At 38.7% G+C, this 27,852-nt stretch overlaps 1 protein-coding gene across 2 annotated transcripts; it reads left to right on the top strand.

Moving 5' to 3' along the window:
- Positions 1-814: 814 nt before the first annotated feature.
- On the top strand, positions 815-26,437 carry dennd6a (DENN/MADD domain containing 6A). 2 transcript variants are annotated; one of them, XM_032549768.1, is made up of 19 exons: positions 815-1,045; positions 1,594-1,632; positions 2,515-2,557; positions 8,706-8,818; positions 12,249-12,329; positions 13,028-13,133; positions 14,267-14,346; positions 15,057-15,116; positions 15,208-15,263; positions 15,888-16,010; positions 16,171-16,266; positions 19,033-19,127; positions 19,217-19,282; positions 19,362-19,426; positions 21,422-21,511; positions 21,583-21,746; positions 21,857-21,959; positions 23,162-23,236; positions 24,268-26,437. In XM_032549768.1, exons 1-19 carry the CDS (start codon positions 815-817, stop codon positions 24,397-24,399), a joined length of 1,818 nt encoding a protein of 605 aa, XP_032405659.1. In that variant the 3' UTR covers positions 24,400-26,437. The 2 variants fall into 2 exon arrangements, with proteins under 2 accessions (XP_032405659.1, XP_032405660.1); XM_032549769.1 differs by having other exon boundaries at positions 19,220-19,282.
- The last annotated feature ends 1,415 nt before the right edge of the window (positions 26,438-27,852 follow it).

Raw genomic sequence — 27,852 nt, forward strand, 5'->3', positions numbered from 1 at the left:
CAGGACTCCATCAATCAATCAATATATTGAACTTTTGTTCTGTCCTAATACCAACAAAACAAGACAGCATTTCTCTGGGAACAAACACATGTTAATCAATGTAATATATAGTGACACCAGATGAAAAGCATGGACTGTTACCAATCAAATCTTAAATGTCTATATTCAGTCATATTCAATCATTTAGAATATAAGATTAGATGTTCATTTGTTATATTAAAAGTAGCTTTTGAAAATAACTTCCTTTAATCAGATAATAAAAGTGTTAAATTTTTTTTAACACTTTTAATAAAAATTAAAAGTGTTTAATTTTTATTAAAAGTTTATCACTTTTAATAGAAAAGTGTTTAACTTTTTAAACACTTAAACACTTTTTAATGAACTGTTTGGTAATGGTCTGATGTAATATAGTCATGTTTCCACTGTAAGCGGAAAATCATAATTAACAGAAATAAAACATCCATTTGTGTGCATTTAATCTATATGACGTGTTTCACTTAGTGAAAAAGTTCCTGAAATAGATGCACTATTCAATAATATTGATATTATCTGTATTTTTAAGATCAATTCAAGACTTGGAATAAATACATAACTGTCACGATTATGCGTCATTACGTCACGAGATGTAACGACAAGACGTTGTTACGTATTGGCCCAGCTGCTTATGCTAAATGCTAGCTAAGTCTCTGGTTTCTGTTTTGTTCTGTTTTGCGGCTTTCTGTTGTCCTCCAACAGGACTCTGGGTAGAAAAACTTAATTTATCAGATCGTTAACAGGCCTTGGAGCACCTGGACGTCGGTGTCGGGTCGTGATCATGGCTCTGCAGGGGCCGGAGGAGGTAGGGGAGCAGGTTGAAGAGCCGGAGGACCTGGACGACCAGGACGCTAGCAGCATCTCCCCGGCCGAAGAGATAACCCTTCCACCGGGGACGGGGGGCGACGAAGAGCCGGAGGAGGCTTTCCTCCTGCCGTGGGACCGCTTTTCCTCCTGGCTGCACTGCATCTGTGTGGTCGGCTTCGACCTGGAGCTGGGCCAGGCGGTGGAGGTAAAAACTACTCGGCAGTGAATGTTTTAGTTAGCAGCTGCTGGAGGCTCAGGCTATGTCCTGGAAAGTAATACCCCAAACAATTTTCTTATTCATTCAGATTTAGCTGCAAGTTTTTCAAAGCAAGAAGTTTCTCCAAAAATATACTAAACTAAGAGAACATTTTTAGTAAAAATACTTGAAATGGTTTTTATTTAAGTTTCTGTTGAAATGTCAGCTTTCTTAAAGTTAGACTGGTCCAAAACATTTGTCCAGTAACAGAGAAAATACATTTTATCATTATTGTGGCATTTGGCAGATAAAAAATAGTTCTGTTAATTCAAACTGACCAGAAACAAGAAAGGTTTGGTCTGATTTGACTTCAGACAGTGAGGGAAAAAAGGTAGCGATGTTGTTTTTACTCTGTTGTTGACTAGATTAAAAGTTTATTAAATTGCATATATTGCACAAGTAATAATACATCCTGAGACAAGATGCTGCTTTAAATTATGTTTAGTTAAACGGTGACAACTGATGAACTCCTGTTTTATTGTGTATTTTTCTTCCAGGTAATTTATCCTCATCATTCCAAACTGTCAGAGAAAGAGGTGAGTCAAACTTCATTGGACCAGGCTGTAGCCAAATCACAGTTTATCAAAAAGGCATTTTTCATATTGTTTATCTTTATTGTGGTCAAAAAATAAAACAGAAACAGTAAATATTATGGAGATTTTTCATTAGAGCATCAACAAATATCAATAAACTGAAACTGTGATTAAATACAGTTGCTGTGTGTTGTTTAGTAACAAAAACACAACATATTTATGTAATTGAAGTCCTGTAAAATCGGTAAGTTTTTTTTGAGAAGTATTTGTGGTTACCTAATAAATTACAACAAAGAAGTTGTAAATATTTTTTTAATGTCACTTCTGTCGATATCACAAAATATTATGAGCACTATGATGAAAGTTTGTGCAATATTTGGTCATATACCATTATTTCCACCTCCTGACTGTTTGTTTGCTTTACAACCACAAAGTTCAACTTATCTTCCTGTGATTTTATGGTTTTATATTGAAACATAATTTTGTAGTTGTGGAAAACCTTTCAACAGCAAAACTACTTGAAAAGTCACGGTAGTTCATGTGTGTGATTTAATTTAAATCTTTTCTCTGAGGGCCAAAGGGAAAATCTGTCAGAGGCTGCAGAACATTTAAAACTGGGGTAAACATACAGCCAGAAAGCAAAACAAAACATATTCATGTGTTAGAATGGCCTAGTCAAAGTGCAGACATAAATCCAACTTAGAATCTGACTCTTGAACATTTTGAAACAAACTCAAAGCAAAGAAGAAATGCAGTTTCTGTACAAAGCTGGTGGAGACACAGGAGTGGGACGAGAAAGATGCAGAGGAAAGAAGAACAATCACATGTTTGGTGTTGATGCTGTTGTCAGCAGTGAGTTAATGAGATAAATATGTTTCCTTTCAGAAAACAAGCATCTGCTACCTTTCCTTCCCAGACTCCAACTCAGGTGAGTTTCTGTTTCAGCAGCTTCCTTCTCTTCTCTGCACCAGAACAATCAAAGCTTCATAGAAGATGAAATGTCATCGTCAGACTAATTCATGCTAAGCGCCGTTGTTTAACAGAAGTTAGATTCTAACTAGAAATATGTATGTCCACCATTATTAAAATGTAATTTATGAACATGAACAACCTGACTGACATTATCTGACAAGCTGGGAATAGAACCAGTTGATCTCACATAAAATGTGAATTTGACATAATAATAATATTTTCTGTGGCTCCAGAGGTTCTGACTCAGTCCAGTCCTGGTGAAGCTCATCCAGATTCATGAAAGGATTCAGCTTAACAATCCCATCAGTGCTGCCTTTATTCTTGTTGCTGGTGCACTTTTTCCTTCCACTCAACTTTCTATCAATATGCTAGGACTTTTTCACAATGTCCCAGTTTTGTGAGACACTGAATTTGTGGTTATCATTTTCTGTGAACCAGAATCATAAAGAAATAAAAGCTTGATGATTCTATTGAAATAGTTATTTCAGTTTATTTAAATTGTTTGAACTATTTAAATCTGTAGAATAAATCTGTAATGATTTTCACTTTCTGAACTGATTGACACTCAATGTTGAGCTTGTTCACACTCTTCTAATTTCATTAGCTGCACCTGTATGTTTTTGAAGTAGTGATTCATAATAGTGGAAAAATCTTGATGCGTAGTTTTCAACCCGTTTTCATCAGCTGTGTTTCCATCCACTTTATTATTGCACAATTTGACATTTTAAAAATAAATTTGCTTAATTTAAACACACCAATTTCAAACACACTCGTTTTTCGATAAAACGTTTTTTTGAAAGGATGAGTTTTTTCCCCCTTTTTAAAAACTGTTTCATAATTGGTTTATTTCACAAAACGAAACACTTTCACATGAGTCACATGATCAACAATCGGATGTTACTGCTGGTGGAAAAGACGACAAAGAAGAAGACAGGAAGTGGTTGGAGGATGTTGGTTTTTAATTATCGCATGAACAAACTTGTTCATGTGTGATTTATTTATTTTTTTAAAAATTGAGTTAAAATGCGTATATTATTTTATTTTCTTTATTAGTGGAATATTAAAGTTTTGTGCACATTTTTAATGGAAGCGCAGAACTCAGTAGCTAGTAAACAGAGTCCAGCTGTGTGTAACTGACTGTCGGCGTATGCAGCAGCTCTGTGGAGGCCTCACAGGTTGGCTGGAGAACAAACAGTGTTCAGAGTCAGTGACCTTTTTAAAAATGCTTCATCCAGTTCAGAGTAAACGCAGACCCAACTGGATCAGTTCCTGAAACCGCTCACAGACAAAGTAAAGCTGCAGCGGCGTTACGTGTGAATGCAGAGTGAGAGTTTGCCCTCAGGTGTGTTTTTGTTCTCTGTGAGTCAGCAGGTGTTGAAGATGAGGAACTCTCAGCCTTCAGTCCAGTGACGGGATGAGGACAAAATGCTTTCAGACATACATATATATATACACTGCTCAAAAAAATAAAGGGAACACTTAAACAACACAATATAACTCCAAGTAACTTCTGTGAAATCAAACTGTCCACTTAGGAAGCAACACTGATTGACAATCAATTTCACCTGCTGTTGTGCAAATGGAATAGGCAACAGGTGGAAATTATTGGCAATTAGCAAGACACACTCAATAAAGGAGTGGTTCTGCAGTTGGGACCACAGACCACTTCTCAGTACCTATGCTGTCTGGCTGCTGTTTTGGTCAGTTTTGAATGTTGGTGGTGCTTTCACACTCGTGGTAGCATGAGACGGACTCCACAACCCACACAAGTGGCTCAGGTAGTGCAGCTCATCCAGGATGGCACATCAATGCGAGCTGTGGCAAGAAGGTTTGCTGTGTCTGTCAGCGTAGTGTCCAGAGGCTGGAGGCGCTACCAGGAGACAGGCCAGTACACCAGGAGACGTGGAGGAGGCCGTAGGAGGGCAACAACCCAGCAGCAGGACCGCTACCTCCGCCTTTGTGCAAGAAGGAACAGGAGGAGCACTGCCAGAGCCCTGCAAAATGACCTCCAGCAGGCCACAAATGTGCATGTGTCTGCACAAACGGTTAGAAACCGACTCCATGAGGATGGTATGAGGGCCCGACGTCCACAGATGGGGGTTGTGCTCACAGCCCAACACCGTGCAGGACGCTTGGCATTTGCCAGAGAACACCAGGATTGGCAAATTCGCCACTGGCGCCTTGTGCTCTTCACAGATGAAAGCAGGTTCACACTGAGCACATGTGACAGACGTGACAGAGTCTGGAGACGCCGTGGAGAGCGGTCTGCTGCCTGCAACATCCTTCAGCATGACCGGTTTGGCAGTGGGTCAGTAATGGTGTGGGGTGGCATTTCTTTGGAGGGCCGCACAGCCCTCCATGTGCTCACCAGAGGTAGCCTGACTGCCATTAGGTACCGAGATGAGATCCTCAGACCCCTTGTGAGACCATATGCTGGTGCGGTTGGCCCTGGGTTCCTCCTAATGCAGGACAATGCTAGACCTCATATGGCTGGAGTGTGTCAGCAGTTCCTGCAAGATGAAGGCATTGAAGCTATGGACTGGCCAGCCCGTTCCCCAGACCTGAATCCGATTGAGCACATCTGGGACATCATGTCTCGCTCCATCCACCAACGTCACGTTGCACCACAGACTGTCCAGGAGTTGGCGGATGCTTTAGTCCAGGTCTGGGAGGAGATCCCTCAGGAGACCATCCGCCACCTCATCAGGAGCATGCCCAGGCGTTGTAGGGAGGTCATACAGGCACGTGGAGGCCACACACAATACTGAGCCTCATTTTGACTTGTTTTAAGGACATTACATTAAAGTTGGATCAGCGTGTAGTGTTATTTCACTTTAATTTTGTGTGTGGCTCCAAATCCAGGCCTCCATTGGTTAATAAATTTGATTTCCATTGATGATTTTTGTGTGATTTTGTTGTCAGCACATTCAACTTTGTACAGAACAAAGTATTCAATGAGAATATTTCTTTCATTCAGATCTAGGATGTGTTATTTGAGTGTTCCCTTTATTTTTTTGAGCAGTGTATATGTAGAAACCATCCTGCAGGCGTGCTCTAGAAGCAAAGAGACTTTAAACTCCAGACCTGCGTCTTGGTTTTTCCATGTTTCGCATAATTCACATTCATATCTTGACATCAGTTGGCGTTTAGTTGACTTTCTGAAAAGGGAAACGGATTCTGAAACGTGGTTGGAGTGTCATTTTGCTTCTCAGCTCATCGGACTGAAAATAAAACTGATGGGTTTTAATCTGAGGATGTTCAAATCAGGAAAAAGAAGGTTTAATCTGAGACGCATGAAAAACAAAGATGTTTTAATGGATTGTCTGACAACACAGATTTTCTGACGAGCTCTGGTACTCGGATTGAATTTTGTTGGATGAAGGCTAACGACTTCTGGTAAACTTGTGTTTTGCTTCCTCAACCAACCAACTCTGTCTAATCAGCTAACCAGGCTGATCTTTCACTTCCAGCATGAACAATGCCTGTAAAAAGATGTTTTCCCTTCTTTTTTTAAATCAATCCTGATCACCAAAATGTGACTTTTTTGACAAATTCTTTAATGTCAATGTAAAAAATGATTTCTACAAAATGATAATTAAGTCCAAATATTTAACATAAAATAAGTGCATAATTATTCTCCTCTGTTTAAAGTGACTGACCTAATTCAACAGAGGTCCAGCCAATTGGTGTTAAGTGTTTCACAATGATTATAATGGAGATCATGGGATTATCTCTACAGTACAGTGATTTGATCCAACCAGTCAGAGAAACAGTTATTGAAAAGTTTTTTACTTTGCTTAATGGTTAAATATTGCTTAGTTTTAGTTTAGTTTTTATTTATTATACTACTGGTTTTATTTTTTTTTCATACTTAGGTTAATTTTTAGGTGCAGAATTTAAAAAAGTCAAAGTATTATAATTATGTGTACATCGACTGGGTAATGATTACTTTTTTAAAATTGTTGTTGAACAGCCATCTGACTCTGATGTTTTCTCTCAGCTTTTGCTGCCGCCATTTTGTGGACTAGCGTAGGCGCCACCAGGAGGAATGGAGTGACGTAAATTGCCAAAAGCTGACGTAATCAATTGGAATCGATTTCTTTAAGGATTTATTTCTTTAAATTGAACTGTAATTAGAATTACATAAATTTAATTAAAATCTTTAAATGTCTTATAGCGAGAAAAGACAGCTGAGCACAAGAATTCAAACTGAGGAGCAGTTTGAATTCCTTCAGGATGGATGTTCTTGAACGCAGCATGACATCATGGAGTCTTCTAGGAGCTGATTGTTTATTTGTCCGCACTGCGAAAGTCCTTTAGGGCGTCGATATCTTAAAACTTTAATTCAGACTTTAATTTTGTCTTCTGACTCCCACTCCATCCGCCAGCAGGTACCTGGGAGGGTGCAAAGATCAGGTTGAGGTTAAATGCCGTTCAATGACTGTGCACTTCCTGATTTCCCTTTTCCTCTTCCTGTTTGTGTCAAGAACCTGGAACACATTGTGTCTTGAGGAAGACGCTCAAGAATTCACAAATGCATCTAAACAAATGAATATTTCTGGCTTGAATAACTTTAAATTTGATATGCAAAGGTGACTGAAGGCAAAAAAGGAGAAGTCTTCTCTTGCTTTTACAAAACAAAAGAGTTGCTTTGTAAAATTATCACTCAAATGTCTTCTGTAATGCACAATAGGAATTTGCATTTTGGAGCTATTAATGTTTCAAAATCTTCTTCAAGGAGATGTCAAATTAAATTAATCATGTATGTACTGCAAATGAAGACATTCTAGGCACAAAAACCAGATTATTTATAAATTAATGTGACTGAAGTATAATTAGGAAAGTGATTCTTTGAGATTTAATGATTTCAGTTAATGTCGCATCAAGTTTCGTATCAAAAAGTCATAAAAAACATAAATTACACAGATAATTTATATCAAAAGGTGAAGCTGGTATTGCACAAACAGATTAATTTTAAAGCAGCAGTGGTATGTAAAATAGAGTTTTTGAGCTTTACATCATGTTGTAATGTTATTCCCTCATCAAAAACATACCTGGAGTGTTGATTAGATTTTTTTTATGCATATTTGAGAGATGCCTTAATCTCCATGGCAACCGTTCAGCTGTGCTAAACGCCTAGCCCCGCCTTCAACGCGTAGCTCCTCCTCAGAGTTGCAGTTTCCAAGCTTCAGATCTTCCTCCTCACAGAGCAGCCCTCCCAGGCTATTCCCCCACTTGGCTCCTTTAGACTAGCCAGCAGCAATTAGCAAACACCTGGTGGAACTGCTCATCTGTTGAGCTCATTGTAGGAGCCACTTCTCAGAGCAATGCGGGTAAAAACGTTGTTGAAGGGTTAATAGAGGAGCCAGGTTGGCATGACTTCCTGAAGGCGGAGTTTCAGAAAGAGCAGGAGTTTTTAAAGAGACAGAGGCCCAATTTCAAGGCATTAAATTAGGAAATAATTTTTTTAAGACATATATGTAGCATTTTTATAACAACTGGAGGTAACATGGTTACTTTCTTATGCTATAAAATGGCCCTGAAAACACATACTGGCCCTTTAAGTTTTACTGTTATTTTGATTATGGCTTACAGCTGTTGAAAATCCAAAGAATCAATTTCTCAGAAAAAGAAACTATTACATAAAACCAAAACAGGATTTTTATCACTGAATGTGGGTCTGTAGCTAGCAAAAAAGGAGCCAAACTGACATTTAGCTGTTTTTTGTGGGGCAATTACAGCTTCAGTAAAAATTCAAACTATCCTTGGTGTGAAAATCGCTTATCCAGAAAAATCATAGGATAGACTGTGAAGAGAGAGACTGAGTAGAGAACAAGTGAGGCTGGTCCATGACCTGTACTGTGATGGCAAGACAGCGGTGAGGTGTGCTGTGGAGAACATGGAGCCTTCTCTTCATCACTGTATTTTTAATTAGGTTTTATGAACTTCAAGGACAAACATGTCTAATGTGATATTGTGAAATGATTAATTGCTTTCAGGAGAAATGTCAGTAGACGAAACTCTTGTTTCTGACTGGTATCCCTGTCTTTAGCTGTTTTAACCTACTGCAGCATTTGAAACAGCGTTTTGTGTTGTGTTTCTAGGTTGCCTTGGCGACACGCAGTTCTGCTTCCGCTTTCGACAGGGATCCAACAGGAAGTCGTCCCTTGGGTGTTTCCTGGAAAACACAGATCGAGACGCGCCGCCCTGCCTGAAGGTTTGGAGCCTTAAGGAATACTTTTGGCCACATTATTATTATTAACAGCAGCTAATCCCTTCCATTACACCTCGATGGGGCAGAGAGGCAGCTACAGCGAGAGGCTAACATCTCTGCAGAGCTGAGAGGTTTCATTAGTTATTTAGGTCGTCCAACACCTTGGCTAAAGGACTGAGCTTATAAACTGCTTTCTGTTTCTTATAGTACTGCAAAGTTTTGTGTGGTGGTCGGGGAGCCGAGGCGGTGCACCGTGTTTTTGTTTTAAAAAATGTTAAACTGACAGGGAATGTAAAAAATATTACTGGGTAATTATATTTTAGGGGAAACATCGCCAGTGAAACGCTGTTTAAACCCACAACTAGAATTAAAAACAACAAATCAAAAAATACAATTAAAATTAATATCAATTATTTGCACTTCTGTTTAATCCAAATGAAGTCAGCGGCTCCATTGGGCTCCCAGGGTTTCAGGGGCCATAATGCTAATATTTTAACACAGATACATAAATGCAACATTTGTTTGTTAAGATTATCAATGCTGCTAAATTTGATTTAATGGCTTCAGAATACATAAATTAACAGATTTAAATAGTTTAACATTTAAATTTAGATTTTAAGGAGCTGGCAAGTTTACTTTGTAAAGGTTTAAATAACAATATTCATAGTTAGATGGGTTTGTTACCATAGCAACAATCTGATGCTCTGAGTTTAATCTTTGAGTTTGAGCTCCGTTTGTTCACAAATACACTGCCTGGCCAAAAAAAAAGTCGCCACCAAAAAATGGTCACACTCTCTAATATTTTGTTGGACCGCCTTTAGCTTTGATTACAGCCCGCATTCGCTGTGGCATTGTTTCAATAAGCTTCTGCAGTGTCACAAGATTTATTTCCATCCAGTGTTGCATTAATCTTTCACCAAGATCTTGTACTGATGATGGGAGAGTCTGACCACTGCGCAAAGCCTTCTCCAGCACATCCCAAAGATTCTCAATGGGGTTAAGGTCTGGACTCTGTGGTGGCCAATCCATGTGTGAAAAAGATGTCTCATGCTCCCTGAACCACTCTTTCACAATGTGAGCCCCATGAATCCTGGCATTGTCATCTTGGAATATGCCCGTTCCATTTGGGAAGACAAAATCCATTGATGGAATAACCTGGTCATTCAGTATATTCAGGTAGTCAGCTGACCTCATTCTTTGGGCACACAATGTTGCTGAACCTAGACCTGACCAACTGCAGCAACCCCAGATCATAGCACTGCCCCCACAGGCTTGTACAGTAGGCACTAGGCATGATGGGTGCATCACTTCACCTGCCTCTCTTCTTACCCTGATGCGCCCATCACTCTGGAACAGGGTAAATCTGGACTCATCAGACCACATGACCCTCTTCCATTCCTCCAGAGTCCAATCTTTATGCTCCCTAGCAAACTGAAGCCTTTTTTTCTGGTTAGCCTTACTGATTAGAGGTTTTCTTACGGCTACACAGCTGTTCAATCCCAACCCCTTGAGTTGCCTTCGCATTGTGCGTGTGGAAATGCTTTTGCGTTCACAATTAAACATACTCCTGAGTTCTGCTGTTGTTTTTCTTCCATTTGATTTGACCAAACGTTTAAGTAATCGCCGATCACGATCATTCAGGATTTTTTTCCGACCACATTTCTTCCTGGAAGACGATGGTTCCCCACCATCCTTCCAGTTTTTAATGATGCGTTGGACAGTTCTTAACCCAATCCTAGTAGTTTCTGCAATCTCCTTAGATGTTTTCTCTGCTTGATGCATGCCAATGATTTGACCCTTCTTAAACAGACTAACGTCTTTTCCACGACCACAGGATGTGTCTTTTGCCATGGTTGTTTAAGAAATGAGGAGTTACTCATTGCATCAGCTGGGGTTAAATAACTTGTTGCCAGCTGAAAGATAATCGCCTATGCAGCACTTATCCAATAGGAGGCTTGTATCTATTTGCTTAGTTAAATCCAGGTGGCGACTTTTTTTTTGGCCAGGCAGTGTATATCTCAGTAACATACAATTATCACTGATTGCTTTTTAGACTCCCTTCCCTTCTCCCAGATTAAATAGAACCCAGAAGCTGTTAGAGCTGCTGATGTTTTTAGCAGCAAGAGGGGCCACAAAGTCAAATTCTGCTCAAGGCCTCACACAACCTTGGACCGGCCCTGAATGATGAGTTAAATCCGCTGCACTGCGCAGAGATGAGCAACAAACGGGAGATTTAATTTAACGCTGCTAATGTTGCTTTAGTAGCTCTAACATTTCGTGTCGGTTGAGTTTTTAATAAAAGCCACAGAAACTGTTTTGGCTGCCCAAGCTTTGTGGGACGAGTTTTTCTGATGCGTTCACTTTAGCCAAGTGGACAAAGCATTTGATATGGTTTGATGCATCGTGTAACTGGGGAGAAAAAAAACAAAACATTTTTTTAAAGTTATTATTTTATTACTTCTAGCGTGATGTGTGACTACGAGGCGAGAGCGAAAGCTCCTCTGCAGGCTGAACCGATTAACCACTAACGCACCGGCCAACCAGAACCACATACATAAACTTTATCAGCGCAGACGCAGAGCCAAGCGCCGGGCTGCGTGTTGAGATTTAAACGCTGAACATAATTCTTTGCTCACAAAGATAAATCATTCTCACTGCGACTAAAGGTTATATGATAGAGCTGCACAAGCAGAGCTAACGCGGTGGGTTTTAGACTCCTACCTTGATAAAAGACACATAATTCCTCACAGGAGGTTGATGTAAATATCCATTCAGGTCAGTCTGTGTTCAGTTTGAGTGAAAGGAGGCGCTCGCGATCTGTGCCAAGGTAAACTTCAGACGGAGCGCGAGGCAACCCGCAGTGGCGCCAGTGATTGGTTCATGATCCCGGCCTTTTGACCTCTTAAATGACTACAAACCCACATTTTAGGAGTAATTCTGCTCCACCAGCACAACCCTCAGAGCAATAGAGACACTTGCAGTCTGGCTCATTTTTTTAAAAAAAAGAAGAAAAGAAATAATAATAATAATAATTTCTATTGTTATTATTATAATTCAGAAAACAAAAACAAGCAACGCCTTGCCTGGCAGGCCACCAGGCTTATAATACACTGGGGGAAACCCTGCATTGTTTTTAGTGCAAAATGCAAATTTTATGTAGACTGTTGCTGTTTTTATTGCTTTTTCTGGGCTTCTAGGGACCTTAATTTAGGGGATTAATAGAGTATCTGCCTCTATCTATCTCTCTAGCTAATTGATTAGCCATCTTTCTCCTATCTGTCTCTTCCTTTAGCTGTCTCTCTCTCTGTAGCAACCTCTCCAGATGTTTCTCTATAATTATCTCTCTCTCTCCATCCATCTCTCTCCAGCTATCTTCTGTTTCTGTTTATTTCGTTGTCATGCAGCTGTGTATACCTTTGTCTCTGTGTTGCAGCGGGAACAAGGCCATTACTACGGCTATGTGTATTTTCGTCAGGTTCGAGACAAATCCCTGAAGAGAGGATACTTCCAGAAGGTCAGTGGTGATCTGCAGCTCTGCTCTGACTAAAAACCTCTGCTGTAACTCTGAATTTATTCGTCTCGGTCGACTTGTGTTGATAAATTCAGTGTAATCACATGTTTTTAATAATCATCAGGCAACATGTCACTTCTGTTGCACTGAACAGGCGCAGTTACTTTGAGTTTCTAGTCGTCATTCTGCTGCCTCTTAGTTCAAATAAGACTGCTAGATTTAGCAGTCGGGGAAATGTTAAATTCCCACATTTAAATTCTTTGAATAATTTCAGGTGAACAGGAAGTGTGTGTTTTTTTTGTTTTGTGTTGTTGCAGTAACTTAGAGATGAGCCTGAAATGGCTGGTTGAGGAAATAGAGAATGAAATCATGCATTAAAGTTGGTTTAGCCACATTAAAAATGAAAACCTGCATCCTAGTTTTTCCATGGAGCAGTTGTTGTTGTGTATTTGGTTTTTTTGTAATGATTTAACAACTAGGAAGGCCAACTTGGTTCGTTGTTTCCTCTGTTTTTGATCATATGAAACAAATTCTTGGAAACATAAATTATTTTCTGGCATCTTTTAGATCAAAAATGAGTTAGTCATCATTTCCCAGAACAGTGTGATGTTCCTTATCGTTTATCAGTGGTTGTAAAACAACCTTGCAGAATAACTCCTGACGTTTGTCTGTCGTTATTGAATGTCTTGTGTTTATTTCAGTCCCTGGTTCTGATCAGTAAGCTGCCGTATGTGACCTTCTTCCACTCGCTGCTGAAGATCATGGCTCCGGAGTACTTTGAGAAACAGGAGCCGTGCCTGGAGGCCGGTCAGTCTCAACGTCTCTCTATCTTCGTCTCTGTCAGCTCATGGTGTATCTGTAACAGTCAAAGCATGAAAAGGTTGAGACCAAAGCACCAGACTGAAGACGTTTATCATCCAGTTTTTGGTAGAAGGAGAGGGAAAACAAAAACAATGAATCATGGAAATGAAAATTATTGAGTTTGTTTTAATTTATCATATGATTAATTGATTTATTGCTTATTGTGAAAGGACTATGCATTTAATTGTTGTCTGTGCTGTCTCAGGCCTCTACCAGCTTTCCACGTTTAAAGACTTAAATTGTTGCCATTCATCTCAGAAACGTATCTGGAGCTCGATGAAGATCAGCTTAGGATTTCACCATTTTCAGGTCAAAATATAATTATTTTCTGAAAATGGGACGTCTACCCAGTCACTGGGAAAACATTAAATCATTTTTTTTCATTTCAGCAGAACTGTTTTATTAAAATAGCTGCTTCTCGCCGTCCTCTGCTGTTTTGACATTTGCCAACTTAGTTGTACTTTTTTACAATTATTATGTTATATTATATTATTATGTGCAATGTGTCCAGAATAAAGGCAATTGTTCTGGATTTTGACAAAGCCATTCTAACTCACTAGTAGAGCTGGACAACATGGCTGAAAAACTTATCACAATATAAGCATTTCATATCATTCGATATTGATAATTATTGATCAGTTTTTTTTTCCGTTTTAAATATCTAAAACGAGACAAACTTTCTTATTTAATCTACAGTTTTCACTCCACACAGCTTTTTTGTTTTAAGCAGTTAAGAGTCACGGTGGCGAAACATTAAACTGCTGCTGTGCAAGTTACTCAACAGGTCGTTGCTAGGCAACCACAGAATGAATGAGTTGCTAGGTAACCAAAGAGTGAGAGTGAGTTAGCTGTTCCCACCAGCCTTTATAATTTAACACCAGTTTCTCTTTAGTCCAAAAGAATTGAATCTAGATCAGAATGTGTCTTCTGACTCAGAATCTAAAGCGGAAATGTTCATAACACACTGACTGCTAGAAACACTCAGATTTTACCGTCTGCTTAGCTAACTGTGGCAGAACAGAGAAGATTCCAGTGTGGATCCCTTCGTTTTGTTGAATCTTTTGTTTTTCCTGTGTTAGCTTGTAACGACATCGACCGCTGGCCGACGCCGCATCCTGGACGAGTCCTGACTCTGCCGATCATGGGCGTCGTCATCAAGGTAGTCCCATACAAGCCTGATGGGAAGAAACAAGCTTTTGTTTTGATTTAGACCAAACCAGGATTGTAGAAGGGTTAGCCGGGACAGTATAATGTAAAATAGACCTTTTTGAGGTTTTCATCATGTTATAATGTTATTCCCTCATCAAAAACATATCTTGAGCTTTGCCTTGATTCTTTCATGGATGTTTGAGAAATATTTTAATCTCCATGGCAACCATTCAGCTGTGCAAAACACCTGGGTCCTTCAGACTAGCCATCAGCAATTAGCAAGCATCTGGTGAGCTCATTATAGGAGCTAAGTTTCAGTGCAATGCTGGTAAAAACGTTAAAGGGTTAACAGAGGAGCCATGTTGTGATGACTTCCTGGAGGCGGAGTTTCATAAAGAGGAGGAGCTTTTAAAGAGACAGAGCCCAATTTCAGGGTGTTAAATATTAAAGTAAAATTTCTTTTAAGTAATATTTGATACATACAGCATCGACTTAAGGAAACACAGTTCCTTGATTGTGCTATAAATTGGCTCCATGTTCCTGTTAAACACACAATGCAGCTCCTTTAACAGTCGCAAATTTATTTAACTTTGCCAATAAAATGTTTGAATTGACTTTATTTGTGGATTTGTTGTAATTTAGTTCCATGCATCAGTGTTTTATTTTTGCAGAATATGGGTCAGACCTTAGTTTTTATATTTACTTTTCTACGCGCTGCAGGTTCGCATCCCAACCTGTTACGATAAACCAGGAACCTCCCAGTTGGTCCAGTCAGCCCAGGTAAACGGTCCCAGAGAGGATTCACGTCCCGGCGTCTGATTTTACTCATTTTGTTTCACACATTGAGCTGAAAAGGGATTTCTGCTTTCAGGGTGACAGTTTGGTTTCAATCATTCTCCCGACGATCCATGAAGTCGACTTGTTCAGGTGAGACCTGTTCTGTTCAGGTGGGACTGGTTCTGTTCAGGTGAGTTCTGTTCAGGTGGGACCGGTTCTGTTCAGGTGAGTTCTGTTCAGGTGGAACCGGTTCTGCCTCTGTGTGTCTCCATCTGCTGCTCAGTGGGTGGAACTGCAGCGTCTGTAAACCTTTCACCTGAAATAAAACCCAAACTGTGTTAGAAAGTTTTCATTTTAGTTTAAATGTTTTCTGAAACTTGTCCTTTTGCATGGAAAGTGTTCTTTTGACTACTTGATATGAAAAGGTCAGATGGTTCTCTGGTTTTTTATGTAAATTAATCTGCATACAGCTCAATATTCACAGTTATTTAGCTGATTTATCCCTCAGTAAAAGCAAAATAAAAAAAGCAAAATTTGTACAATACATCTGATTCCTGGTTGTTTAATTTATCGCTCTGGTTGACTTATTGGTTACTGCGACAGCTTTAGCCTTAAACTAAATAATCCTAATCAGATTAAAAAACCTTTTCTGTAACTGTCAGACTCTTCTTCCTTCAGGAAGAGGTAAATGTGTGAATTAAAATCGTCCTGTCAATGCCACATTTTCAGCCCTGTTCTGTACCAAATGTCTGATAAAACGTTTTCTCCGTCCAGGTGCTTCTACCCGGTCTTCTTCCACATCCAGATGCTTTGGGAGTTGGTGTTGCTAGGGGAGGCCCTGGTCGTCATGGCGCCGTCGCCCGCTGAGTCGTCAGAAACCGTGCTGGCGTTGGTCAGGTGAGTCGAGGCGTTTCTGGCTCGCCTGGAGCCGACGTGCTGCAGCAGATCTAGAAACGTCTCCTACATGCAGAGGAGTTTTGGTGTCCTGGAGAACTGGTTGGTGTGGCGGACAGATTTACTGAGATGAACCCGTCCTCCTCTCTCTGTTTCTCTGCAGCTGTGTCTCTCCGCTGCGTTACTGCAGCGACTTCAGGCCGTACTTCACCATCCATGACAGCGAGTTTAAGGAGTACACGACCCGGACGCAGGCTCCGTGAGTAAAAATGAGCCAAACTGTTAAAACTCTGAAAATACAGGAGAATGAATCACAGCAGGGATTTTCAGGGATGACTAGGCCTTTCACAATAACCAATAAATCAATCAATCAATCAATCAATCAAATTTTATTTGTATAGCACATTTCAGCAGCAAGGCATTTCAAAGTGCTTTACATCATATCAAACACAGAATCACAATGCAGCATAGAATCAATAATCAAAACACAGCATTAAGTCAAGTTAAATTTGTAATTGATTACGTTTCAAATACAATCCTAAACAGGTGGGGTTTCAGTTGAGATTTAAAAGAAGTCAGTGTTTCAGCTGTTTTACAGTTTTCTGGAAGTTTGTTCCAAATTTGTGGTGCATAGATGCTGAAAGCTGCTTCTCCTCGTTTGGTTCTAGTTCTGGGGATGCAGAGCAGAACCAGAACCGGAACCTGAGAGGTCTGGAAGGTTGATACAACAACAGCAGATCTTTAATGTATTGTGGTGCTAAGCCGTTCAGTGATTTATAAACTAACAACAGTGTTTTAAAGTCTATTCTTTGAGCTACAGGGAGCCAGTGGAGGGACTTTAAAACTGGTGTTATGTGCTCTATCTTCCTGGTTTTAGTCAGAACGCCAGCAGCAGCGTTCTGGATCAGCTGCAGCTGTTTGATTGATTTGTTGGACAGACCTGTGAAGACGCTGTTGCAATAATCAATACGACTGAAGATGAAGGCATGGATGAGTTTCTCTAGATCTGGCTGAGACATTAGTCCTTTAATCCTGGAAATGTTCTTCAGGTGATAGAAGGCCGACTTTGTAACTGTCTTTATGTGGCTCTGGAGGTTCAGGTCAGAGTCCATCACTACTCCCAGGTTTCGGGCTGATCGCTGGTTTTCAGTTGTAATAGCTGAAGCTGTGCATTGACTCTAGATCTATAACTCTAGATCTGTAACTCTAGATCTATAACTCTAGATCGTTCCTCTTTAGGTCCAAAAATAATAACTTCAGTTTTGTTTCTGTTCAGCTGGAGAAAGTTTTGGCACATCCACACATTTATCTGTTCTAAGCATCTGTTCAGTGATTGGATGGGGTCAAAGGTCACCTGGTGACATCGTAATGTAGAGCTGTGTGTCATCTGCATAGTTATGGTAGCTAATATTATTCCCTGTTATAACCTGAGCTAGTGGGAGCATATAAATATTGAATAAAAGGGGTCCTAGGATTGAACCTTGGGGTACCCCACATGTGACCTTTGACCTCTTTGATGAAAAGTTTTCAATTGAAACAAAGAAATCCCTGTTCTTTATGTAGGATTCAAACCAGTTAAGCACTGGACCGGAGAGTCCGACCCAACTCTCCAGTCGATTCAGTAATATGTCATGGTCAACACTGAGGTCCAACAGAACCAGCACTGTGGTTCTGCCACAGTCCGTATTTATATGGATGTCATTGAACACTTTGACTAGGCCAGTCTCTGTGCTGTGGTGAGCACGAAAACCAGACTGGAAGGAGTCAAAGAGGTTGGTTATAGTTAGGAAGCTATTTAATTGTTTACACAGCTTTTTCAATAACTTTGCTGATGAATGGGAGGTTGGAGGTCAGAGGTCGGCCTGTAATTCTGCAGTAGTGATTTGTCCAATAAATCTATTAATCGCACTGATAAATTAAAACAAACTCAATCATTTCCATTTGCAGTAATTATTGTTTTTCTCTTTTCTTTCTCTTTCTACCAAAAACTGGATGATAAAAGTTTTCAGTCTGGTACTTTGGTCTCAGCTAGCCCTTTTTTTGAAGAATAATTTTATCCACAAAGTCTTCGTAATTAATTTCATTTGTTGTTTCTATTGTTCATTTACTTTGGATATTCAGAATGTCTTCCAGCTCCAGTGTTAATTGTTCATTAGAACTTAAAATTTATTGATCTCATTATCATTATATTACTTGAAAATGGTCTAAAACAACAATATTATATTTTATCGCAATAACTTCTGGAATTATTTATCGTTCAGCAAATTTTGTTATGACAGACTTACTTCAGTTCAATGCAGTCAGACATAAACATAACATTACATGCTACTCTGGCACATAGTGGAGGAAAAAGTTAATTAATAAACTGCTAAATATTTAAGTTTTTACATATTTTTACACACTGAAATGACAATACACAGGTTTCTAGCTGCTGCCATTAGCTTAATGGTCAATATCTTGTACACAACTAATGCACAGAAACATCTTAAATATTCATAAGACTATTAAATAATGCTGCTAAAGTTTACATAAAGAATTAACTATAAGAGCCAATTAATTACCTACTTCAATAAGAAGCGGTGGAAAAAAATCTGCATTTTTAACATAAAACATGTTTCCCTACACAAAACCGACAATAGACAGGTTTCTAGCTCTGTTATCTAGTTCACAGCTGAAACACAGAAACATTGTCTTTACTCTGCAGATTATCTGTCATCTCAGGAAAAACCAGTTGGTTTGTCAGTAGTTTGGACCTGAAGTCTCACTTTTAGCACCAATTTAAAACTGGAATCAGATGTTTTAATTAGAAAATTGTTTTGAATGAAAACACTTTTGGAGAAGCAGCAAATGTCAAAAACGACAATAAAATTCAGTAAGAGACAAAACATTTGGTGTTACAGGAAGTACAGGCAGCCATTTTTAGTTTTCTGAACCTGGTTTACATTTTAACAAAGATTTAACTTTGTCAAATACATAAAAGTAAAATTAAAAACCATGAATTAATTGTTGACCTCTGAATCTGCAGGCCGTCCGTCATTCTGGGAGTGACCAATCCCTTCTTTGCAAAGACTCTGCAGCACTGGCCGCACATCATCCGCATCGGAGACATGAAGCAAGCAGGTGAGCCTTACAGACCGAGTTATATTCCACATTAGACATGTAATTTATGATGAATCCTCCCCTCTGTTTTACATGCTTGTTTCTCCCAGGAGAAGTGGCCAAGCAGATGAAGGTGAAGAAACTGAAAAACCTGAAAACTCTGGACTCCAAACCTGGTAAAGACTTCATTGTTGGAGCTGCCAGCTGATCTCATTCCTGCCTCGGTAAACTGATCTCAGTGTGTTTTCATCACAGGTGTGTACACTGCCTACAAGCCATATCTCAGCAAAGATGAAGAAATCATCAAGCAGCTCCAGAAGGTAGCAGGCCGCCTCTCCTGGTTGCCTGGCGCGTGTTGCTGCATGTTTTTAAAGCAACCTGGGCTGAAGGAGTTGTAAAACATCTGCAGATCAGATCTCTTATCTCCTGAAGTTATTGAACACATCGCCTCTCTTCTGTCTGATGGAAGCAAAGACATGAAGATTTATGTTGGATGTTTCGCCCCCAAGGTCTAGGGGTTCAGGGCCGGTAACATAAAAATGTGTGCAGAGAAAAAAGTGGAATGTAAAATGATTTATTATGAAAAGATGGTATCTCAAAACCAAAACACAATTTAACCCAATTGAAACAAAACAAAATGACTAACAAATTCAAGAACTGTTAAGTGCAAATTAAATTACAAAATGTTCAAACAAGTCAGTATAAAGTAAACTCAAAAACAATCCAAAAGAAAACACAAAGGGATTACCAAGCCTCATCATCACCCGCTTCTAGTTTGTCAGAACAATCTAGAGACACAAACTGCTTAACTGAACAAGTAGAAACAAGATAGTTCAAAACGACTCAAAGCAGTTACAAGCACCAAAGGTGGGGGAACGGCTTTACAAAGCCTCTTCCTGCTGGCTGCCCCACTGGAGGAATGACTTTAGGAGCCTTTTATATGGTACAGGTGGGAAACATCAACGTCTGATTGGCTTGACAATCCTCTGCTGGGCCAATGAGGTGGCTGCTCTCCTGCAGCCTCCAGGCAGCCAATCGGGAAGGTGCGCCCGCACAGCCTGTGCGCCGCACAGCTGAACCTACATAACAAAAACGGAGCCTGCGGCCTGAAGAGGCCAGGAGCCGTAACGCTGGATCATTTCTTCTTGGATAACTGCTGCAGCTACAGATTGTTGGCTGAGGGGAAAACGAGCGTGAAGCAACACGAGGGTTGTTGCCTTGCAGCAAAAACATGACTGCTGCTTTAATCGGTCTCTCTAACTGGCAGAGGTGGCCAGTAACTAGTTACAGTTACTGGAGTAACTTTTTTGAAAAATAAGGAATATTTTTACTACACTGTGTTTTTTACTTTTACTTGAGTAATTTAATGAAAAAGTATTTCTACTCTTGAGTAAAATTTCTGCATTTTCTACAAACTGAATGAAAAACAAAAATGTTTTAACCAGAAATCCACCAGACAGACACAAGGTTTTTAAATTGAAAGAAACTGAATTGGAAACATTTTATTTTTATTTTTTGTTACTAATATAAATTATCATTTTGGTCCTTAAAATGAAAAAAATTCAATTTAACTTTATATTTTGTTTTGTCTGTAATTTTTAAATATTAAATGATTGATAATTTGATCAGTTATTCAGTACTTGAACAGACTTTTTACCAACTACAAGTTACAATATTTTTTTATTCTTACTTCAGAGTAATTTCTTGGACAGCTACTTTTTACTTTTATGTGAGTAAAAATATGTTGTAGTACTGCTCTTACTTCAGAAACATTTTTGGATACTTTACCCACCTCTGCTAGTTGGTCTGATGATGTTTGTAGCCGCGACTATCTGAGCCTTGGCTAACAAAGCAATCATATTTAAGAAATTTATAGAAATAAATCTATTAATTCCACACATGTTGACATTTTCAAGCCTATATTTCTGTTAATTATGAATTTACCAAAAGTTTTGGTAAATTTAGGTTTAGTAGTTGAAAATGTTTAAATGTTTCTGTGGATAAAGTGTACAAACCCTGCTTATAACACCTGATAATATCCATTATAAAAATAATGCACTACCACTAATATTTTAATGTTAAATTGACAATTACTGCTTGATCAAATAACTTTAATCTCTTTAAAACTGTGTAAAAACAAAGGAATATATTTTAAAAGTCGGCTCATTTTGTGGATAATAAAGGAGTTTCTTAACTTAAAGGAGCTTCATGTCCTGAAAGTGGATTTTCATCCTTGCAGCCTCTGGAAAATGTTCTGTAAACTCGCTGCAGCCTGAAGCATTAACGGTTTTAATCCGTCTGCTTCCGTTTTTCAGGGCGTCCAACAGAAGAGACCGTCGGCGGCTCAAAATGCGATTCTTCGACGGTACTTTTTAGAGCTGACTCAGAGCTTCATCATTCCTCTGGTAAATGCCGTCCATTTTATCCATCATGAAAACTCACAGCAGGGGTTAAACACCGAGTCGGGTCGTTGCAGGAGCGATACGTGGCCAGCCTCATGCCTCTGCAGAAGTCCATCAGTCCCTGGAAGAGTCCGCCTCAGCTCCGGCCTTTTGTCCAGCCTGACTTCATGAAGACTCTGGAGAAAGCAGGACCGCAGCTCACCTCCAGGCTCAAAGGAGACTGGATAGGACTGTACAGGTGCCAGCTGCTGTATAATAAAACTGTAGCTCTGTAAATGTAAATACATACAGAAACAATGTGATGTAAGCCTCTGAGTCGGCGTGAACTCCTGTGATTTTTATTTTTAGGCATTTTCTAAAGTCTCCCAACTTTGACGGCTGGTTCCGGAGCAGGAAAAGAGAAATGACTCAGAAACTGGAGGCTCTCCACCTGGAGGCTCTGTGTGAGGAGGTGAGCGAGACGATCAGATAAATGATCCGTGTGAAACCCCAGAACCACAAAGTTTGGTCACAACATGAGGAAAAGCCATAAACCAGAAAAAGTAACTGGGGAAATGTGGCCAACTTCAACAACATGTAACCCGTTCATTCATCCAGCCACCGGGGGCGCTGTTATAAAAATGAGATGCTTGCTGCTGGCTCTCCTCAGCTGGAGTGGAAGCGTCTCCCTTTACATCCCAAAACTCAATGAAAACTTGACATGGAGTTACCAAATTCAGCTTGTTTGGATCCAGTTGGTCATTTTTACCGCTAGGATCTGTTTTTACCTCCCAGTTTGTCTATTTTACCACTTCTGCATTTGTGGAATGGAATTTCATAGTGTAACTTGGTTATTTTGATGTGTTTGTGTATAAAAATATTTCATATCCTGAAATAGGATTGTGAACTAAACGTGGATAGGCACGCCGCTTTGAATTTACTGATAAATTAGAACATAATCTGAGCCTTGGTCTAAATTCTGCAATATCTAAATAGGTTAAATTCTTCTATGCTATATTAAAGTAGAGATATGACTAAATTTCTAAATGTAGTTCTAATTTCCGGTATGAAGATTTTTCATGACATGAGGGAAATGATAAACAGTAATATTAGGAAGCAACATGCATTATTTAAGTATCTTTGTAGAAATGGTAAATTCTCTGCATGCAATGCAACTTCGAATCAAAGGATTATTTTAGATTTTAAAACTAATATATAAACGATGAAACAAATAATTAATAAGGGATCTTTCAGTATTGAGCTGTATTTAAAACCCTGTAATGATGAAAAAACAATAGTTGTTTAAAAACACGTTTTTTTTTATCTCAATTTCAAAGTCAATAAAATTTAAAAGTTTGTTTCATTCCTTAAGTGCCTGGTGGATCTAATCAGCATCATACCTAAATACACAGTAGTAACAGGTGCAGTATTCACTCTAATCATTTCTAATTAATTTATCTATTAATTTATCTGATTGACCGAAAAAACACCAATAATAAATTTTTTGTACAATTATATATTCAGATATTAAGGGGTTAAAATGTTACATTGTTAACAGATCTTGCATTAACATTAAAAGAAGTTTATTGGTAAAATTAAACTATTCCTTTAAACCTGCTGGGAGTTTGACTGGTTTTAGGTTTAGGAAAAAGTAACTTTTGTTTCTGTCTGCAGGACCTTCAGCAGCGGATCCAGAAGCACACAGAGGTGGAGGCGGTAGATCTGGTTCTGAAGCTCAAAGACAAACTGGTGAGCACAAACTCCAGTTCTATGGATTATAATCAGGTCCACTCAGCAGTCTGGAAATTACAGCAACAAGTCATCATTGCATTGCTTCGGTGTGGAGGGCTTTAGATGGCATCTATTGCTGTAGTGGAAGTTTTCTCTTTTCTTAGCATTCGCTTCTAGAGAACTTAGATCTTTTTACCAGAATAAAGTTGTACAACAAAGTTGAAATAATATGAGAACAAAGTGATATTAGTGATAATTTTTATGAGAAAATTTGAACATTTATATGAGGAATGTTGAGCATCTTGTGACGTTACTCTTTGGTAAAAGTTTTACAGATAATACTTAGTAGAAATACTTAATCTTTCAACTCATCAGCATCAAATTGTCATCAGTAGCAGGAATTTTTTATTGTTTAAAATTGCATTAAGCTGCATGAGTTGGCCTGTCACAATAACAAATTGTCCCAGAAGTTATTGCAATAAACGACAGTATTGTTGTTTTAAGACCATTTTCAAGTAATGAAGTTAATGGTAACGGCAGGATAATGCAAGATCGATAAACTTTAAATTCTAATGAAGATTTAACTCTGGAGCGAGATAATATTTTAAATATCCAAAAAACAGAAACAACAAATACAATAAATTATAACGTCTCTGTAAAGAAAAAGGACTAGTTAAGGTCAAAGCACCAGACTGAAGACTTTTATCATCCAGTTTTTGGTAGAAATAGAGAAAAACAAAAATTATTGAGCTCATTTTAATTTATCTTGTGGTTAATTTATTTATTTCTTATTGTGACAGGCGTAGGTAAAATTGTCATTATTCTGATAATATTATGACTCAATTCTCGTAATTAAATTATCATAGCCTCGCTCTAATATCGGAGAAAGAACATTTTTTTCTCCAATTTGAAACTTTTTTCATTTTTGATAAGGAAGCGAAAAACAAAAACTGGTTAAATTTGTAAATGATATGAAAAAAATGTTCATTTTATTTCTAAGCCCTTTTTAAAACTCTAAAAATCAAAAGTTTTGATGTTTTGTGCTGCAGAGCCAGGCGGAGCGGGAGCAGCTCCCGGTCCGGCCGGGGACTCTGTCCAAACTCAGAGCCCACATCCAGGCCGTCATCCTGGCCTTACCAGAGGACCTGCAGGGCATCCTCCACAAGCCGCCCACATCCTGAGAGCGGGCCGAGGCCCAGCTGGAGGCCTGCTCGGCTCAAACACGGCCTGGGGAATGATGCGGTCTGGACTGGCCTGGAGCTGCCAGATGAAGCGTTTTGTTTGGGAAATGAAGGAGAGCTGATCACGTTCCCACATAGTCCACTACTAATCCTGAACCTGTGGGGAGTAGCGGACAGGAAAACTGACTCAACATTTTTACTTCTGAACATCTTCGGTTCCTATTTTTGAACCAGGCTTCAGAGTTTTCATCCATTTTTTTTTCTTTAAAGAAAGTGCCCAACACACTCGCATGCGCTCACACACACTCAGACTTATGCAAACAAACTGAACCGAGCAGAGCCAAGCAGTGCATTATATTTATATTTCACAGAAATGTTCTTTATTGAAACACAAACAGCATTCAGAACCAGCAACCTGCTCAAATCCTGCTGCTGTGAAGCGTCGCTCAGGAGCCACGACACCACTACCAGTCTCGCATCTCTCTGCATTGGGTAGCTCACCGTCTCTGCAACATGCATGGTGCAAATTTGATTTGTTTTTGTCTGAACGCTGAATTTGTGTCCATTTTTAACTGAGCTCAGTGTTGAAGAAGCAACAGTGGTGCATTTAAAACCTCAAAAATACAATTTTCTTGTCCAATTTTTAGTGCAAATATATTAGTTCACCTGAAAGAAGACAAAACTAACTTACAAGAAACTTTTCAGCAAGACATGAGCTTATTTTCAGCAGTTAATTCTTGAAAATCGATTTTTAAAAAGTAGTAGTTCCACTAGATTATTTAACTTATAACAAGACATTTTACCATGTTATAAGATAAATAAACATAAATTTTATGTAACTATTTTCTTAATACAAGTTCCTGTATCTTGTTACTTGTAAATTAGTTTAGTTTTTACCAAGATATTTTGTGTTTTTGCAGTGAACCTGGTGACCACACTCCAAAAACACAAAATCTTTTTTGTCAAATTTTGATTGAAAAATTTTATTACACTTAAAAAAGAAAACTAACTTATAAGTAACTTTTCAGCAAGATGTGGAAGCTTCCATTAAGTTAGTAATTCCTTAACATTAACTTAAAAAGTACTAGTTTCACTGGCAGATTATTTCACTTATTACAAGGGGAAAATGTTTTATGTGTAATAATCTGCGGGTGGAACCAGTAAAACAAGCTTCTATGTATTTCTTGCTGAAAAATTAAAAGGTTGTGTTTTGTCTTATTTCAAGTGAACCAAGATATTTGCACCAGAAACTAGAGCAGAAGGACTTGGTAGGATTTTGTGTTTTTGCAGGATGTTGAAGGAAAAAGAGGCGTGAAGTTATAATAGCAAAAAATCATAAACAGAAATAAGAAATATTTAAATGTGGTCATTACATTATGAGTACAAGATTTTAACATCAGAATGTGAAACTCTAGCTAATGTGAAAATTAAGATGCAGTTCATCATTCATTTAATGTAAAATTCATATTTTTCTCCTGATTTCCTTTTTCTTCTGCTGATAAGTGTGTGGAGTATTTTTGACTTACCAGCAGTGAAATTAATGCAGACATAAATATACAGACTTATGTAAAAATTTACCTATTAATATTACTTTAATAAATGAGCAACAGGTAATTAGAAACTTAAACACCAGATGATTAATGCTTGGTTTCCAGTGAGCGGTATGGATCGGTAATGTGGGTCGCTTTCACACTGAAACAGACAAAATGGCGTCCTAAACCGCACTGGCCTGCATTGCTGCCTGGAAACGTCACCATAACTGAACACTAGCTGCTCTGATTCAATCATCTGACATTATTTCAACCATTTTATGCTAAACTTCTGATATCCGTTTCAGATGTGTTGCATAAATGAAGTTTATCCATTGACTTACGGCCTTCATGACAAACAGGATGCACAAATTTGAATTGTGAATTTTCTCTAATCCACACCAAGTCAAATCTTTACATACAAGCTTAAATATTGTTCATTGTTTCCCAGTAACATTTGTGTAAATCTCCGATAGCTGGTTGTAGAGTAAACTTTTACTTTTGCTGCGTTTGGTGAAAGAGGCGACTAATTCTCACGTTGATGAGACTAATTAAGGATTTGAGGTGAAACTTTTACACCTGACTGTCAAGCACAGTAATGGTGGCGTCATGGTGAGGGTCTGTTTGCTGTGTGACTGGAATAGGGATGATAATGGTTCTTGGAGATGAAAGGCTCGTTTTTGTGAAATCTGCTGTAGGATTTTGTTTTTAGATTTTTAATTATCTTTTGAATGGGACTTTACATTTTTTTATAGAAAATAGTTTTTTAAAAACTACTTTAAGTACTTGATAAGAAAAAAAATGTTCCATACTAATTATTCTACTCTTCGTGAAATAATTATGCATTTCTTCCATGAAAACACTTTGGAAAAACCGCTAAAGCTAGCATTGTTTAATTACCTTTACATTTTAAAGCAGTGGAGCCCAAAGTTGGTCCTGGAGGTTCGGCATCCAGCATGTTTTAGTCTCTTCCTGGTTTAACACACCTGGATCCAATCATGGATCCAGGTGTGTTAAACTGATGATGGCTCGTTAGAGGCCTCAGAAGAACATTGACCTGCTGAGAAGGTTGTTTCTACCAATACAGAGAGACTAAAACATGCAGCATGCCGGGCCTCCAGGACCCACTTTGGGCTCCCCTGTTTTAAAGGGACAGTATTATGTAAATGTAACTGTTTTGAGCTGTGCATCATATAATGTTATTTTATCATCAAAAACATATCTGGAGTGTTTCCTTGATTTTTTTATGCATGTTTGAGAAATCCTTTAATCTCCATGGCAACCATTCAGCTGTCCAAAACACCTGTGTGGACCTAGCCCTGTTTTCGAGGCACAGCTCCTCCCCCAATAAGCTCCTCCAGACTAGCCAGCAGCAATTAGCAAACACCTGGTGGAACATCTGCTAAGCTCATTATAGGAGCTATTTCTCAGTGTAACGCTGGTACATTGTTAAAGGGTTAATAGAGGCGCCATGTTGGGATGACTTCCTGAAGGCGGAGCTTCAGAAAGAGCAGGAGTTTTTAAAGAGACAGAGGCCCAATTTGAAGACGTTAAATTACAGTAAAAAATTAAAAGTAAATTTTGTTTTTTAGTCATATTTGATATATAGAGCATTTTTTTGTCATGTCAAGGTAACATAGTTACTTGATTGCACTATAAAATGGAACTATGAGCCTGGAAGACACATAATTTTGCCCCTTTGAAACACTGCTGAATTCTTTAGCATTTTTGGATAAAGTTATTAGTCGTGTTGGTCAAAATGTGGCTCTGGAGCCACAGGTTGGAAACCCTTGAGCTAGATGTTTGAAACTTGGACTCAGTTGACCTATCTAGATCCCAAACAGAACCAGACAGGCTAACGTTAAGCTAAGCTAAGATCTGTAGAGAAATGAGCCGTTTTGATGGTAGGAACCCGATTTTTAAA

The sequence above is a fragment of the Xiphophorus hellerii genome, chromosome 20, assembly GCF_003331165.1.
Source record: "Xiphophorus hellerii strain 12219 chromosome 20, Xiphophorus_hellerii-4.1, whole genome shotgun sequence".
Classification (NCBI taxonomy): Eukaryota; Metazoa; Chordata; class Actinopteri; order Cyprinodontiformes; family Poeciliidae; genus Xiphophorus; species Xiphophorus hellerii.

Bases quoted from the DNA above. Each gene is read 5' to 3' on its own strand.
- dennd6a (XM_032549768.1), top strand. From the start codon at position 815: ATGGCTCTGCAGGGGCCGGAGGAGGTAGGGGAGCAGGTTGAAGAGCCG. The intron at 12,330-13,027 runs GTCAGTGGTGAT...TGTTTATTTCAG, and splicing joins AGAGAGGATACTTCCAGAAG to TCCCTGGTTCTGATCAGTAA. The intron at 19,427-21,421 runs GTAGCAGGCCGC...TCCGTTTTTCAG, and splicing joins TCATCAAGCAGCTCCAGAAG to GGCGTCCAACAGAAGAGACC.